We start from the raw sequence: 16,349 nt of genomic DNA, 5'->3' as shown, positions 1-16,349 counted from the left end.
ACAAAGAGTGAGGAAGAGGAGTTCACGTTCATCTGCGACAAAGCTACAAAAGCCTAACTAAGTGTCACTGACTAAGTGTCACTGACTAAGTGTCACTGACTAAGTGTCACTGACTAAGTGTAAGTGACTAAGTGTCACTGACTAAGTGTCACTGACTAAGTGTAAGTGACTAAGTGTCACTGACTAAGTGTCACTGACTTAGTGTAAGTGACTAAGTGTCACTGACTAAGTGTAACTGACTAAGTGTCACTGACTAAGTGTAAGTGACTAAGTGTCACTGACTAAGTGTCACTGACTAAGTGTCACTGACTAAGTGTAAGTGACTAAGTGTCACTGACTAAGTGTCACTGACTTAGTGTAAGTGACTAAGTGTCACTGACTAAGTGTAACTGACTAAGTGTCACTGACTAAGTGTAAGTGACTAAGTGTCACTGACTAAGTGTCACTGACTAAGTGTCACTGACTAAGTGTAAGTGACTAAGTGGCACTGACTAAGTGTAAGTGACTAAGTGTCACTGACTTAGTGTAAGTGACTAAGTGTCACTGACTTAGTGTAAGTGACTAAGTGTAAGTGACTAAGTGTAACTGACTAAGTGTAACTGACTAAGTGTCACTGACTAAGTGTAAGTGACTAAGTGTCACTGACTAAGTGTCACTGACTAAGTGTCACTGACTAAGTGTAAGTGACTAAGTGGCACTGACTAAGTGTAAGTGACTAAGTGTCACTGACTAAGTGTAAGTGACTAAGTGTAAGTGACTAAGTGTAAGTGACTAAGTGACGTTCATGAGTTCTTAACTGATGATTAAATGAAGTGATTTTTTAAATTGAAACAGGTTCACAATATTGTCATCTTCTCAAATCAGATTATTCTCCAGTTTCTTTGAACGTAAATGTTCCGTCTTTGGTTTATGGACAAACTCAAACTCAAACTCAAACTCAAACTCAAACTCCGAATTTTCGGACATTTTATGAAAGAAAAACCTTGTGAATGAATCGAGAGAAGAGTCGACAGATGACTCAGTTACCAACATGATTACTAGTTGTCTCCCCGCAGGGAACCCTCAAAACAGTCTGAATATTAATCAACACACATGTGAAAGAGGGCGGAGCCTCGCATCGTCTGTCGCTCATGTGGGAGTGGCTCAGTACAAAGACGCTCATAATCCTGCCTACTACAGCTTTAACAGTCAACACATCAAAAAAATCAGGATTCACGTGAACATGACACACACTGGTCAACGTTCACTGCACGCACGCACACACACACACACACACACACACACACAGGGAATCACCAAACTGTCATTACCTCCATCAGCACATGTGGACGTATGTTCGACACTGGACACCAGAAACACACAAACTACACAAGGTTAGAGTTTGTTTCATGTGAATATGTGTGAACATGTGTGAATATGTGTGAACATGTGTGAACATGTGTAAATATGTGTGAATATCAAATTGTGTTGATTTTATGTGTTTTTTTTTTGGTTTTATCTAATTGTGTGATTTTAATTCATTATGTTTGTAAAGTGTCCTTGAGTAACCTGAAAGGCGCTTTTAAATTAAATTTATTATTATTATTATTATTATTATGTACAGTCTGCTTCTGTGTCACAGACACACAACATGTACAGTCTGCTGTGTCACAGACACACAACATGTACAGTATGCTGCATCACAGACACACAACATGTACTGTCTGCTGTGTCAGACACACAACATGTAGAGTCTGCTTCTGTGTCACAGACACACAACATGTACAGTCTGCGACACACAACATGTACAGTCTGCTGTGTCACAGACACACATGTACAGTCTGCTGTGTCACAGACACACAACATGTACAGTCTGCTGTGTCACAGACACACAACATGTACAGTCTGCTTCTGTGTCACAGACACACATGTACAGTCCGCTGCGTCACAGACACACAACATGTACAGTCTGCTGTGTCACAGACACACATGTACAGTCTGCTGTGTCACAGACACACAACATGTACAGTCTGCTGTGTCACAGACACACAACATGTACAGTCTGCTTCTGTGTCACAGACACACAACATGTACAGTCTGCTGTGTCACAGACACACAACATGTACAGTCTGCTGTGTCACAGACACACATGTACAGTCTGCTGTGTCACAGACACACAACATGTACAGTCTACTTCTGTGTCACAGACACACAACATGTACTGTCTGCTGTGTCAGACACACAACATGTACAGTCTGCTTCTGTGTCACAGACACACAACATGTACAGTCTGCTGTGTCACAGACACACAACATGTACAGTCTGCGACACAACATGTACAGTATGCTGCATCACAGACACACAACATGTACAGTCTGCTTCTGTGTCACAGACACACATGTACAGTCTGCTGTGTCACAGACACACAACATGTACAGTCTGCTGTGTCACAGACACACAACATATACAGTCTGCTGTGTCACAGACACACAACATGTACAGTCTGCGACACAACATGTACAGTATGCTGCATCACAGACACACAACATATACAGTCTGCTGTGTCACAGACACACACATGTACAGTCTGCTGTGTCACAGACACACAACATGTACAGTCTGCTGTGTCACAGACACACAACATATACAGTCTGCTGTGTCACAGACACACAACATGTACAGTCTGCTTCTGTGTCACAGACACACACATGTACAGTTAACAATTATAGAACATCAGTTGAATGGTGAGAAACACTGCTTTGAGTCTTTGACTATTATATTAGTGTATTTATTGTACAAACATGGCTATCTGTTACAAACAGCAATGTTTTATTAAGATTAATAAGATTAAGATTAAGATTAAGATTAAGCAAAAATCTGATTTTATTTCAATCCTCTGCAGGGCCAGATACTGATGCTGCTGGGACGGTTTTGGCCCACGCCCCACCAGTTGCTGACCATTAGTATAAACCATAGAGAGTGTTTGTCTGCTCCTCACAACTTTGAAGAACTTTTTGTGGGTGAAGACCTGGTTTTAGTGTGTGTGTGTGTGTGTGTGTGTGTGTGTGTGTGTGTGTGTGTTGTGTTTGTGTGTGTGTTTGTGTGTGTTGTGTTTGTGTGTGTGTGTGTGTGTGTGCGTGCATGTGTGTGTGTGTGTGTCAGTCAGGGTGAAGAGCTGCTGTAAACTCTTTAGTTAGAAACCCAGTGATAGATGAGTCAGACAGATTTTAAGCCTCAGTGTCTTCACTGAATCTAACATCCTGTCTGTGTTGCTCTCGTGCCGGTGATTCCTCTTCACCGCTGAACCCCCCCGTCCCATTTCCTACCCTCTCCACCATGGATGTATTATAAGAAGTGGATAGAGCCACGCCCCTCGCCCACACAGAGCCCAGAGGCATGATGGGAGTAACAGTACAGCTGGGCCCTGACATTAACCTGGAGGTCAGACATGTTTTCTGCACATGCACAGGGTGATGTCACAAACCTGATTCTTCTTCCTGTTCCTGAAGAAAAACAAACCTTCCTCATTTATACGACAGTATTTGTTTTAACTGTAAAAACTATCATCAAATTCCAACAAAGTATCACAAACTGCATTTTAAAACAATTCAATGAATTTGTCAATTTATTTGGTAACTTTGTGAAACAGTAACACAAATGAACAACAGAGCACGTTGATCTGGAACGTACACTGTGTCTGATGAAGGTTTCTGTTACACTGTTACACAGTTACACTGTTACACTGTTACACTGTTACACAGTTACACTGTTACACAGTTACACTGTTTACGTTTGTCCAGTACAATGAAGTTTAAAGAAAAGTGTATGAACAACGACTAACTGCTGATGTGAGGACGTGTCTCTTATAGACCTAATAATACAAATATAACATTCTTTGATTTAAATCCCTGAGTCGTCATACTGCTGCACATGTAATGACAGGTGTGTGTGTGTGTGTGTGTGTGTGTGTGAGCAGTGAGAAGCTGCTGTCTGCAGTTTCTGAACAGCGCCCCCAGTGGACATGATGGAAGACTGCGCTTCAACTCTCTGCAGCAGACCAGACAAATGTGACTTTTTACTTGATGTTAGCTCGTGCGCTTACACCATGTAGTTGTAAAGTAATGTTTTTGATTCTGTTAAAAACAAGTGGTTTAGGAACTGTTAATAAAGTGAATACAGGCTTATTTTCACCAGCCAGGCTTAGTGTGGAGCCTTCATTGTATGTGTCCACATTGAATATTGTTATTTGATGATTAAATGACTGATTTTTGTAGTGTTTCTGGCACCTACTGTGTGTCTGAAAATGACTGAAAATGACACGGACACACTGAACCACCACAGAATATTTGTATTTTCACCTTTGTCCGTATCATCATTCGTTATTAAGGTCATTTCTCAGGGCACATTCATTCATTCTCTCCACAGTCTAGTGTTAATTTCTACTTTGATTGTTCAACATTTGAATAATAACAGGATACCAAATTATTGTTGGAAATGTTACGGATAATCTAAATGTATTTGTTGTCTTATTAATCTATTTATTGAAGTCAGTGTTTAAGTTTTTGTGTGTTAAAATGATGATGTATATCATAAAAAGCGTGACCTCCTGCAGACAGCAGCAGCATTGCTAACATTGCTAAGCTCATCTGGTTCCTCTTCAGATGAGGGGTCAGGGGTTACGAAGGGTCGGAGCTGTGGAGCATTACTGTCCAGCTACAGACACCAGAGATGACACCAGAGATGACACCAGAGATGGACAGAGAGAAAGAAGACAATGACACTGTCTGAGCTGCTACGGCTCTTTTGTTTGAGCACGTTCTGTGTCATTGGACACATCCCCTCCATCTGCACTCACCGCGCAGCACCGACCCAAGGCTATTGTGTATTTATTGTGTCACTCCAGAAACATTCACCTCTAGGTGCTGCAATGCTGACAAGTTCCTGCAGGTGGTGTGGTTGTGTGGGCTGTGGGCCTCAGAGCAGCCATGAAAGTATGCAGTGAAAGAATGTGAGTGTCTTTGTGCTCTTAATGCAGGGGTGGACACTGAGATAAAGATCTCTGTGCCTAAAAAAGGAGAGGAGACTTTGTGTTGACTGGAGACAAAGAGCCAGACAAGTGGTTTAGGGTTGGGAGGGCGGAAAGACCAACAATTACAGACCCCCACCTCTTTGTTTTCTGTACCCGGACCAGCTTATAGGTCCAATCAGAGCTCAACAGAACACATCATTTAAAAGATTGTGCATAGCAACCGTTCATCTCAGAGATATAGGTTTTCAATTTGCATCACATCACATAACAAACATGTTTGTTGTGTGAGGCACTGACACATAGTCAGTAATCACTGTCTTACACTCACTCACTCACTCACTCACTCACTCACTCACTCACCGTTTAGTTCAAATGTGTCATTTTTTGACTTTGGTGTTTGGAAACCTGAACGATCACTTGAATAATCACATCAACACACTTTGATTTCAGAAGGATTTCAGTGCAGTGACACCACAAATCCCATTTGGCATGAGCGTACAACAGCAATGACCGTAGTGATGGCAGAGAATCTGTATCCAGTCTCAGTTTCCCACGATATCGATACTGTGGACACGATTGTCAACTTTCATCTGTTGAGAAAGCTGCCAAAGTGGATACGTTACCCCGTCCTGGGACAGTTCCACCCGCCTGCTGCCCTCCAGTATGCTTCCCCGTAGTGACCCCACCTGGCAGCACACTTTAACATGTGTGGCCAGGTTCTTCTGCGTGCTGAAGGCCTTGGTGCAGGCGGGGCAGGTGTGGTCTCTCTCTCTGGAGTGCACGGACGACAGATGCCTGTGAAGGTCCGTGCGGTCTCTGAAGTGTTTCAGACAGTACACGCACTGCATCAGCTTCTTCTTGAAGTGGATCGTCTTCTCGTGGCGATCGGCGTTGGATTTCAGAGTAAAGCTGGCTGGACACTGGGAGCAGAGGTAGCGTCCCGGCACGGACTCGGCCACCGTGGAGTAATGGAGAGACTGGTGGAACGGCAAAGGTTGTGGTTGTGGCAGGAGGCGGGGCTGGATAGCTTGGTGCCGTGGACCCAGCGTGCTCGGCCAGTCCACGGACAAGGCCATGAGAGACAGGGTGTGGCGGTACTCGTGTTCCCTGAGATGCTCCAGGCTGCTGAACAGCCGTTTGCACAGGGAGCAGGGCCAGGCTCCAGGTTCTGGCAGAACAGCCCTCAGACCTTTAGTCCCTCTGCCAGTCACTGACACTGATGCAGGCACAGTGGAGCCACCAGCACAGCTCCCATCAACCATCTGATCCTTCTCCTCAGGACACTGCTCACCTGCCAAATGTGAGATAGGAACAAAGAGCAGAGTGAGATAAATAGATATTGTCCATTAAAGGGAATGTAAAAAAGAAACTTGCTTAAAGGGACAGTTGTGGATTATTCAAGTGAGGCTGTATGACGTGCATGGACACATGGACGACTTAGACTCACCTATAGAAACTATGTCATGTGTCATTATCTTCAGAATAGGTTTGCTGTTTGTGTCTCTTAGTAAACCAAACTCATTTCCCACAAATGCACTGACAAAAGTTTTTGGTCAGTTGTTGCCTTGGTAACTGGTAAACATGGTGAAAGTGACATAAATGACACGTGACCATCCCACCTGCTCTCTGGCCTGATACAACCACACCTGAACAACCTTTACAGACACAAGTGTTAAACCAGACCTGAGCCTTCGTTCATGTCGTCTTCGTTTGTTTCCTCCTGTAAGACAAAACACGGTGTTACGGTGTTACGTCTCTCACACACACACACACACACACACACACACACAGTATGGAACAGGTCAGACGCTGTGGACACAAGAGAAACACAGATATGAAAACAGGAAGAGTGAGTTAAAGGAAAAACAACAACAACAACAGAGGTGTGCTACAGTAAATCACTGACACTTCCTGGATGAGCACCTGTGCCTCGTTCACACACAGTCAAACTCCGCCCCTAATGTTTGTGACGTATGTGAAAGCATTTGTGTTCCTATGACAGAGCAGCGACTGCTCCAGCTACAGCCAGAGTAGTTCTTCTTCTTCTGCGGTTGAATGTACGCAACCGGCTGTGCCCGGACTAGTGCCCGCACCAAGAGGCGCTACGCTGGTGAGAGGAGTGCTGAGGTTTACTGATGACATCATCAGCATAGGGAAGTGCCGTTCCACTTCGCAGAGCCCAGGAAAACAATAAAAGCCTATTTTCTCAGCAGTGTCTGAACTGTTTGTTGTGAAACTTTCAGGTTTCATAAACGAGGTCATGACGCAGATACACACACAAGCGCAGCGTTAATTGGAGCTTCTGGTCTATGTGGCCTTTAAGAAAAGACGATGATCCTGTGTTAGTGCCACAGAGGTTTACATTCACACTGTCATGGCCGCAAACACACTAAAGCTGATGAATAACAAATCTATGCATGTATAAAATAGAAAGATGTTGACTATTATTAAATTATAATTATAATATTTTTTATAACTATATAATTGGATATATCATTGTCAGTGTAGGGACATACAGACATACATATGTATTTGTTTACATGTCTGAGTTCTGTGACGAGGCGTTAGTTGGATCTACAGTATTCTTCTCTTCCTTACACTGGATGCACCTGTCACCACTTTCCTCACCTTCTACCTTGTGCCACTGTGTCAGTCCTCCATTTACTGCAGACTCCTGTCATTCCTTCACCCCTGCACACATTCCCTTGGCCCCTACACTCCTCCTACACTCTCCTCCTCCTCTTCTCCAAGAACAGAACACATGCACTGGGCAAACAGACGGCCTGTCCACAGACATGGGGAGGCTTGTTGGGAGACTGCACCGCTGAAATCAAATGCTGCTCCTAAATGCTCCCGCTCACACACACACACACACACGTGCACGCGCGCACACACACACACGCATGCGCACGCACACACTGCCATGTTCTGTCTCTCGCTCTCACACACACACACGCACGCACACGCACACACACACTCACATGCACGCGCACGCACACGCACACACTGCCATGTTCTCTCTGTCTCACACACACACACACACACACACGCACGCACACGCACGCACACGCACGCACGCACACACACACACTAAGTAGAACAAACAATTTCGTGGACAGTGAGAGCAAACCTCTCATTGTCTGCTTGTATTGATTCTACTCAGTCTCATCTCACTACCTTACCTGTTATCTGCAATATCTAAGCACACACACACACACACACACACACACACACAGACACACACACACACACACAGACACACACAGACTGTGTCTTCTCTAATGCAACCACTGTAGACTATGTTACCACCCACTAATGCTGAGCGAAGACTCCTGGCTCGTCAGTATATATGAAGTAAAAAAAAACATTCATATGAAAAGTGAGACACGAGAGAGTGAGACGCTGTAAATGTGAGAGAAAGACAAAGCAAACGTCATAAAGAAAGAGGACAATGAGGACAAAGAGGACAAAGAGGACAAACAGACAACTGTCCCTCTTTTGACAACACATGTGCACAGAGAGTGAGATAAAGAGGATGGAGGGAGGATGTCCCTGTTATCCTGACCATGATAACTGTGATTCATCATGTTATTATTATTACAATCATCATGTGCTTTCATTCATTTTTAGTTCCTAAATATAAATGGTCATAGCTTCTTCATGAGTTTGTACCCATAAGCTTTCAAATGTTCACAAATACAGAAACAGATGAATTCATGTTCTACTTGTTATACAATTACTAATAAAGTGTTATAAAGTGTTATAAAGTGTTATCTATATAGTGAACATTTTAATGTGAAAAACAAGAATGTTAAATAAGTGTCTCTCACTTCAAAATAAATCACCAGGACTGTGTGTTTTCAAGTCACTGGTGAAATATTGATGATTATCTTCATTATGACAATCCACCATGTCTCATGTGAGTGTTTGATTATTATTATTATTATTATTATTATCATTATTATTATTATTATTATTATTATTATTATTATTAATAATAATAACATCGTCATCACCTCTGCTGAGGGAGACGCTGGTTCCTCGTCTCCACACTTTTCATCTGACTTTTTATCATACACTCATACTGTGTGTGTGTGTGTGTGTGTGTGTGTGTGTGTGTGTGTGTGCGCTTACCTCAGGTGAATTTGAGGACTCCGCGTCGTCAGGAGGACGATCTTCCACGTCTATGTCCACGCGGTCTGTGCGCAGGAGCAGGGACACCCCAGCCCACGGGCCGGGGGCCTCCAGGGGCCGAGGCTCGGAGGGAAGCAGCGGTGTGGGTGGAGTGGGTGGCAAGTGTGATGATGACGATGATGGTGGTGGTGGTAGTGGTGGTGATGTTGGAGGATGAAGAGAAAAAAGAAGAGGAGGAGGAGAAGGAGGAGGAGAGGAGCCAGCCCCCTGTTTGTTAAGAAAAGTGGCCCCCGTGGCCTCTGGCCGGAGCGTGCTGCTGCAGTTGTTGGAGCGGAGCCCTGAGGAGCACAGGAAACGAGTCTCACCCACCCACTCACGTACAACTGCAACTCTGCTAGCAGCTGGCCACTACAACACAACGGCAGAGAGTGGGCAGGGGGCGCACACAGGCTGCCAGTGCGGCGCTATCAAACACTACACAGAGGGGGAGGAAGAACTACTCTGAAGTTTCACTTTCCACCAGCCAAGGGGAAAGGGTTAGGGTTTCTCTTCTTCTCTTGCTTTCTGCTCCTCTGCTCTCCTTCTCCTTCCACCCACGTGTGTGCACAGAAGATGGCAGCGTGTGTGTGTGTGTGTGTGTGTGAGCCAGTAAATGCATATATGAGGAGAGAGCTTGTAGTGTGGAGGGAGAGAGTTTTGGACAGGTGCCATCGTGGAGCTGGAGTGTACAGGCAGGGTAAAGGACAACTACATCCACCGTGGAAGATGTTTACTCGCAACAAGTTAAAGCACTTTGGATAAAAAATGAGAGATTTCTCGCAGAACCTTTAGCTCTTTAAAACTATTTCTGTTCCATTAAAACTCCCATTAGCTGCTGCTGTGCAGCATATTCATGTCAGTATATTGTCTCTGTGAGTGTGGCCAGTGTTTTGGGGAATGTGTCCAGAGTTATGCAGTGGGTTAGCCATTCACTGCCCTCCTCTGCACAGTGGACAGAATCACACAAGCATGAGGCTGGACCATGGGCTGACTGTTGGAATGTTAAAGTACCGCGCCCGACACTCCCCACTCCCACTTACTGTGAACACACACACACATGCTTAACTCCCCATCTCTTCTTCTTCTTCTTCCTCCCTCCTTCCCAGCCCACAATAATTAACAAAGAAGAAGAAGAAGAAGAAGAAGGACGGACAGAGAGCTGCAGGTGCGACACACACAGTAGCAGCTCATTAACAAAATAATGAACACACAGAAAAAAAGTCTCAAAAGTCTCATTTTTTTGTGATCTCATCTCAATAAGTTTAATATTACCACTGTGTCTGCAAAGCCATAAAAATACAAATAAAAGCAGATGACTCACTGCACACTGACAAGAGAAAACACAGACAGGAAAGGGAAATTAAAGCTATAGTAGGCAAGACTGTATGTCGTTCAGTTTTTATGGCCTTACATAATTCTATACTGAAATGTGAGCATGTTGGAAGTCACGTGACCTGAGCGAGTGAATGACACTGTGTGCTGCTGGGACAGAGGCAACTTTATTATAAACTCAGTGCACAGGGTTTGGTTGCTAAGTAACGACAGGTGTGACAGGAGGACAACCCCCAAACACCTCAAAGGTGTCTCCCTCACATGCTACCACCAGATGATCATGACCTATTAGATATGAACCAGTTAACATTAACTAGTAACTAGTCACCCGCAACTAGTTTAGTCTGTGACTTCAAAGTAAAAAGGCTATGACCCTATGAGCGGTACCTTCAAACTAGGATGTTTTAACACCTGTGTTAAAATATATATATACATATATATATACACATATATGTATATATTCATATATATGTATATATATATGTGTATATATATATATATATATATATATATATATGTATATATATACATATATAGTATAAAGCTGTTCAGTGCCCAACTATATTAATTGTAGATTTAATAACTGTAAGGCTAATTGGATTAATTCTATATTCAAAATATATCAGGTCAGCGATAATTCCAAAGATTAAGATTAAATAGTAGGCCTTCAGCCTAAACTGCCTTATATTACATTTTATATTATTGTGATGGTGTAAACGTGTAACATTATTTAAACAGTGGCCACATCTGGGTTTTAATCATGTGATTGTGATCATGTGATTAAATGTGATTGTGAAGGTTTATTCCACCCGTGTGAAATCCTTCTTCACTGTTTCTTTTCTCTGATTTCACTCCCGTCTCGTGGTTCTAAAACTTGACAAGAGTTAAATTTGAATAATGGATCCGAGCGTGTATTTAGATGTCAAACACGTTTGTGCTCCAAAGATGCTCTTTTGACAATGTTGGTAAATGTCCATGTAAAAGTGAAGAAGCAGGACTGTGCTAGATTTACACGGCCTTACTTATTTTACTAGTGAAATAACTTTTACATCAATGCTTTGTTTCTATAGGTCACTGAACGTGATGCTAATGAGCCAGACTACAGTGTGGATCATTCAAATTACAACGCACATGTGACGAAACAAAGCAATTATAAAAACATCACAACACAGTCTATTTACAACCAGAGTGAGACACACACACACACACTCACGCACACACACGCACGCACACACACACACACACACACACACCACTGAAGCTCCGCCACACGTCTTGTGATTGTTTAATAGAGTTCTGTGTTGTTGAATCAAGAGAAGAGGAAACAACACTGGTCATAAGAGCGTAGCATTTACGATATAAACCCACTTTCTTCTCTTCATCCTTCTTGGTTTGGTCAGACAGTGAATGAGCCGATGATTGAAGATGGTGTTTGACGCGTTAGCGACGATGAAACACATTTTAATAATCCACATTATTGATAATGTCACTATCCTGCCTTTAGATAAGTGCACGGTGGACTGGGATTGATGGTCTGAGGCAAATCTGAATGAATGTCATTTGATTCACTGACAGACTCACTGTGGTGTTGTATGAACCGTGAGAGACACAGAGGCTCACTCTGTGTAAAAACCAGGGACACAAGCTGGAACTGATTTTAGCCACGTTAATAACATCTATGCTGCAGAGCGTCATCTGTCAATCTTCTAGCATCTGAGCTTCAGGCTGGTCCTCAGCAGCTGAGTCAGCACCCACCCAAAAACTGAACAGCACCTTTATTACATGTAAACATCTCATCCATGTGTGAATATGATGGAGAAAGTGATTTAACACAGAGTCAGTTATACAAGAGTTGAAGAGAATTAGATGGAAGGAGGGAGGAAAGGAGGGAGGGAGGGAGGGAGGGGGAGACAGAAACTCAGTGATATTCAGTGGTCTCTCTCAAATTGGACCTGGTGACCTTGTTCCACCAACGCTCCCCGTTGATCAATACTTTCCCAGGATTTTAAAAACCAACACACTTTGATGTTGCACAGCTTAAGTAAAGAGGAGGGTGAGAAATATGGAGCGAGGAGGGAGGCATGAGTGTTTAAGGAGGGGGTGAAGGAGAAATAGATGGAGGGAATGAGGTGAGGGAAGTAGAAGAGGGAGAAAAAACAGAACAGGAAGGATGTTGGGGCAGGGTGAAGGAGAAGCAGGGAGGAGATGGAGGGAGGAAGGGAGGAAGGGAGGGGAGCAGCGATCTGTCAAAGTGGGCAGACTTTCTCCTCCGCCCAGTAATCTGAGGTACGCTGTTTGTTTATTTTGTGTCCTCATTTAGACGTGGGGGACAGACTCGGGGAGGGAGGGAGGGAGGGAGGGAGGGGAGGTTGTTGGCCCTCTTGACAAACCCATTTCCCTGACCCCTATTGTGCAGTGAATTCAAAATAGGGTTTGGCTAACCAAAAACCTCCCCCAAGGTTTCTTTGGTGACAAGTGAAATACAGCGACAACACTCATTCAACAATGTGAGCCGGGAGCAAAGTGATGAAGATTTTCTGAATTCTCCAAATCTCATATTCATTTAGTCAAGGCTGAAATCTTCTCTCTGCCGGAGCTGGTGACAGCATCTGATTCTCCTCTTTAAGCCAAGAGAAACATCTCAATCCCACACACTTAACACTTACATAAAAAGAGGTGATGTGTGTGCGCGTGTGTGCACGTGTGTGTGTGCGTGTGTGTGTGTGTGTGTGTGCGTGTGTGTGTGCACGTGTGTGTGTGTGTGTGTGAGCACTGGCCCTGTCTCTTTACTCTGTCTAGGTGAGTGAGGCTCAGCTCAAAAGACACGACGAGGCTCGGAGTTGTTCCCCTTCCTCTGCTTTTCTTCTGCTCACAAAGGCAGCCAGGATTCTGGACAAAAGATCCAATTACGAGCCAGTGAAGGCAAAGAAACACAAACACGCACACAAGTCACACTCACAAACACACACACACACACACACACACCATGTGCCCACGCAGCAAGCAAATATACACACACACAGATACACACTGACAGCTTAACGCCCTCACTGGAAGAAATGAAAACGAAATCCTGGTGAAAAATTAGACACAATTAAGCGTTTGTGCTTCAAACTTATTGACATGATCCATGTTTTTATTGTATCTTTGAACAATTATTGTTTATGAAGCGACATGTTCGCCTGCAGCACAGTCTCCTGAATACACCTAACTGCACTATCAGTTATAGTTCAAGGACCATACTGAGCTTTTGAGAATCAAGTCATTATATTGTAATGTAAGGAGAAATAAGTTGGAACATTTCAATGATTTCATAATAACAGTCTTTAAATGTTTATTTCATTTATATATCAAAGAAACTATTGAACTGTGATACTGCTATTGAATTATTACCCTAGTTGGCAGCACACCTCTGCTCTCTTTAACCACTGCTGATATTTGAATATTAATACATAATAGATGTATATATACATACATATATACATCTATATGTACACATGTATACATATTTATGTATACGCATATATACATATAGATGTATATATGTGTATATATGTATACATATATATATATATATATATATATATATATATATATATATATATATATACAACAACACACAGACATTGTCGTATTTCTAGCCATTCGGAGACTTGAGTGACATCCACTCCCTTGGACGGCCGGCTCAAAGCCTTATCCCTAACCTTAACCACAACTAGTTAATGCCTAACCCTAACCATAACCTAACCACAATTCATATCTTAACTCTAAACTTAACCAGTTCCTCAGAAATTACAGTCTGCCACATTAGGACCAGGTTTTGGTCTCCACGAGGACTACTGGTCCAAACACACACAGACGCACACACACACACACACACACACACAGACGCACCTTCCTGCATGAATATCCTGCAGTAAAAGACAGTGTGTGTTTGAAGTGTCACTCAGAAGTGTCAGTAGTGGTGAGGAGTGTGTGGTGTGTGTGTGTGTGTGTGTGTGTTGGGTGTGAGTGTGTGTTGGGTATGTGTGTGTGTGTGTGTGTGTGTGTGCGTGTGTGAGTGTGCGTGTGTGTGTGTGGTGTGCGTTGGGTGTGAGTGTGTGTGCGTGCGTGCGTGTGTGTGTGTGTGTGTTGGGTGTGAGTGTGTGTGCGTGTGTGCGTGTGTGTGAGTGTGTGTGTGTGTGTGTGTGTGTGTGCGTGTGTGCGTGTGTGTGAGTGTGTGTGTGTGTGTGTGTGTGTGTTGGGTATGTGTGGTGTGTATGTGTGCGTGTGTGTGTGTGTGTGTGGTGCGCGCGTGTGTGAGTGTGTGTGTGTGCGCGTGTGTGTGTGTGTGTGTGTGGTGTGCGTTGGGTGTGAGTGCGTGTGTGTTTGTAATGATCAGTGTGGGTAAATAGTGACTTACACGACAGGGAGTGTCCTCCTTTGGGCAGGTACTCGTAGAGTAAGGGGTTATCATCTCCCATCATCTCCGCCCGCAGGGACAGTAAGCTGTTCTTACTCATCAGTGCCGCCTTCAGATTGGCCACAGACGTGATCGTTCCGGCCCCGCCTCCTCCCCCGTGCTCCTCTGATTCGTTGGCACTGATGAAGCTGGGCTCTGCGGTGAGAGCCTCCTCCTGTTTGAGGAAGAAGTCCAGGCGTTCGCCGCGGCTGTCTGAGCTGTTGGGTTCAGTCACGTCTGCACATACAATATAGAAGAGATGATGAAGAGGAGGCAGCCACACTGTTAGGTAACATTCATTAATATTTGTCCTCTACATTGATTCTTTTTAAATTATGATGTCACAAAATCTTACAATGTTACAGAAAGTGAAAAAACACATGTATCCTCCCACTTCCTCAGTCTTTTCCCCGCATACCCAAACCTCCCACCAAGTGCTGAAAGAATCGCTTGAGGAGTTTTGGCGTAATCCTGCTAACAGACATACACAACCATAACCTCTTTGGCAGAGCAAAGACAACAGCGACACTGCAGCAGGACAATGTCACAACAACACTGTATGTACTCAATTTGAGGGATTAAATGGTCTTTAGAGGCTGAAAGAAAATCCTGATTTGTGAAACCCTCTCTGTAGAGGATGAAGAACAGATGATGGTCAAACAATACAAACCTAACCATTGTACTATAAAAGCTGTCAAATTGTTGATTTAAAGCAATAATGTGGAACGTTTATATCTTTAAAGTAATAGTTTTGCCCAATCAGCTGACTGTCGTGGGTGGAGCCTATCTAGCCCCACCTGGACCGTACCTCTGGTACTCCGGGGGAGGGAGTCAGGGCTGGTTATTTTGAAAATTAGAGAACCATAGTGAACTCAAGTGTTCCGCTCAGTGGAAACACAGCTTAACAGTCAATTAAAGGTCCAGTGTGTAAAAATGTGGAAGAAATGAAGATAAAATAATTATACTTAATGACATACTGTATCTAAGGTGACCCTGAAGACTCAACACCAATGCTAAAGTCCCACAGGAAGTCCATAGTTGTGTATTTTTGTTTACAGTAGTAAAGCAGCAGTGCTGCTTGAAGTGGGTCAACTTCTTATGTTTAATGAAATCACAATGTAGAAATAGACGAACAATAGAAATAAGGTCAGAACATATTATTAAACATATGCAAAGACATTTGCAAGACAAACATTACAAAAACAAGAAGAACCACTATATCTTAACATATTTCCTGTCAGTATGTTGACTTTATTTTGAAAACCGGAAATAGGACTGCTTGGTTTGGACCGTAATGGAGGAACATCTCTTGCATTCTTGTGTTGAATCTTCAGAGTCACTGTAAAAATCACCTGATTGTATGAATTGTTGTTTTTTTACTTTACTTGGGAGGGA

General features: G+C 43.4%; 1 protein-coding gene across 1 annotated transcript in view; it reads right to left on the bottom strand.

Moving 5' to 3' along the window:
• Window positions 1-2,655: 2,655 nt before the first annotated feature.
• zbtb46 (zinc finger and BTB domain containing 46) overlaps window positions 2,656-16,349 on the bottom strand; it is a 78,135-nt gene continuing 64,441 nt past the window's right edge. The window contains exons 4-7 of the mRNA XM_058643006.1: window positions 14,916-15,191; window positions 9,143-9,480; window positions 6,692-6,728; window positions 2,656-6,299 (exon numbers count right to left, since the gene is read on the bottom strand). Coding sequence (XP_058498989.1) covers window positions 5,551-6,299; window positions 6,692-6,728; window positions 9,143-9,480; window positions 14,916-15,191 — 1,400 coding nt within the window. The 3' untranslated portion in view covers window positions 2,656-5,550. The remainder of the gene's footprint in view (window positions 6,300-6,691; window positions 6,729-9,142; window positions 9,481-14,915; window positions 15,192-16,349) is intronic.

Source organism: Solea solea, chromosome 11 (assembly GCF_958295425.1).
Source record: "Solea solea chromosome 11, fSolSol10.1, whole genome shotgun sequence".
NCBI classification, from domain to species: Eukaryota; Metazoa; Chordata; class Actinopteri; order Pleuronectiformes; family Soleidae; genus Solea; species Solea solea.
This window is presented reverse-complemented; position numbering and strand designations above follow the sequence as displayed.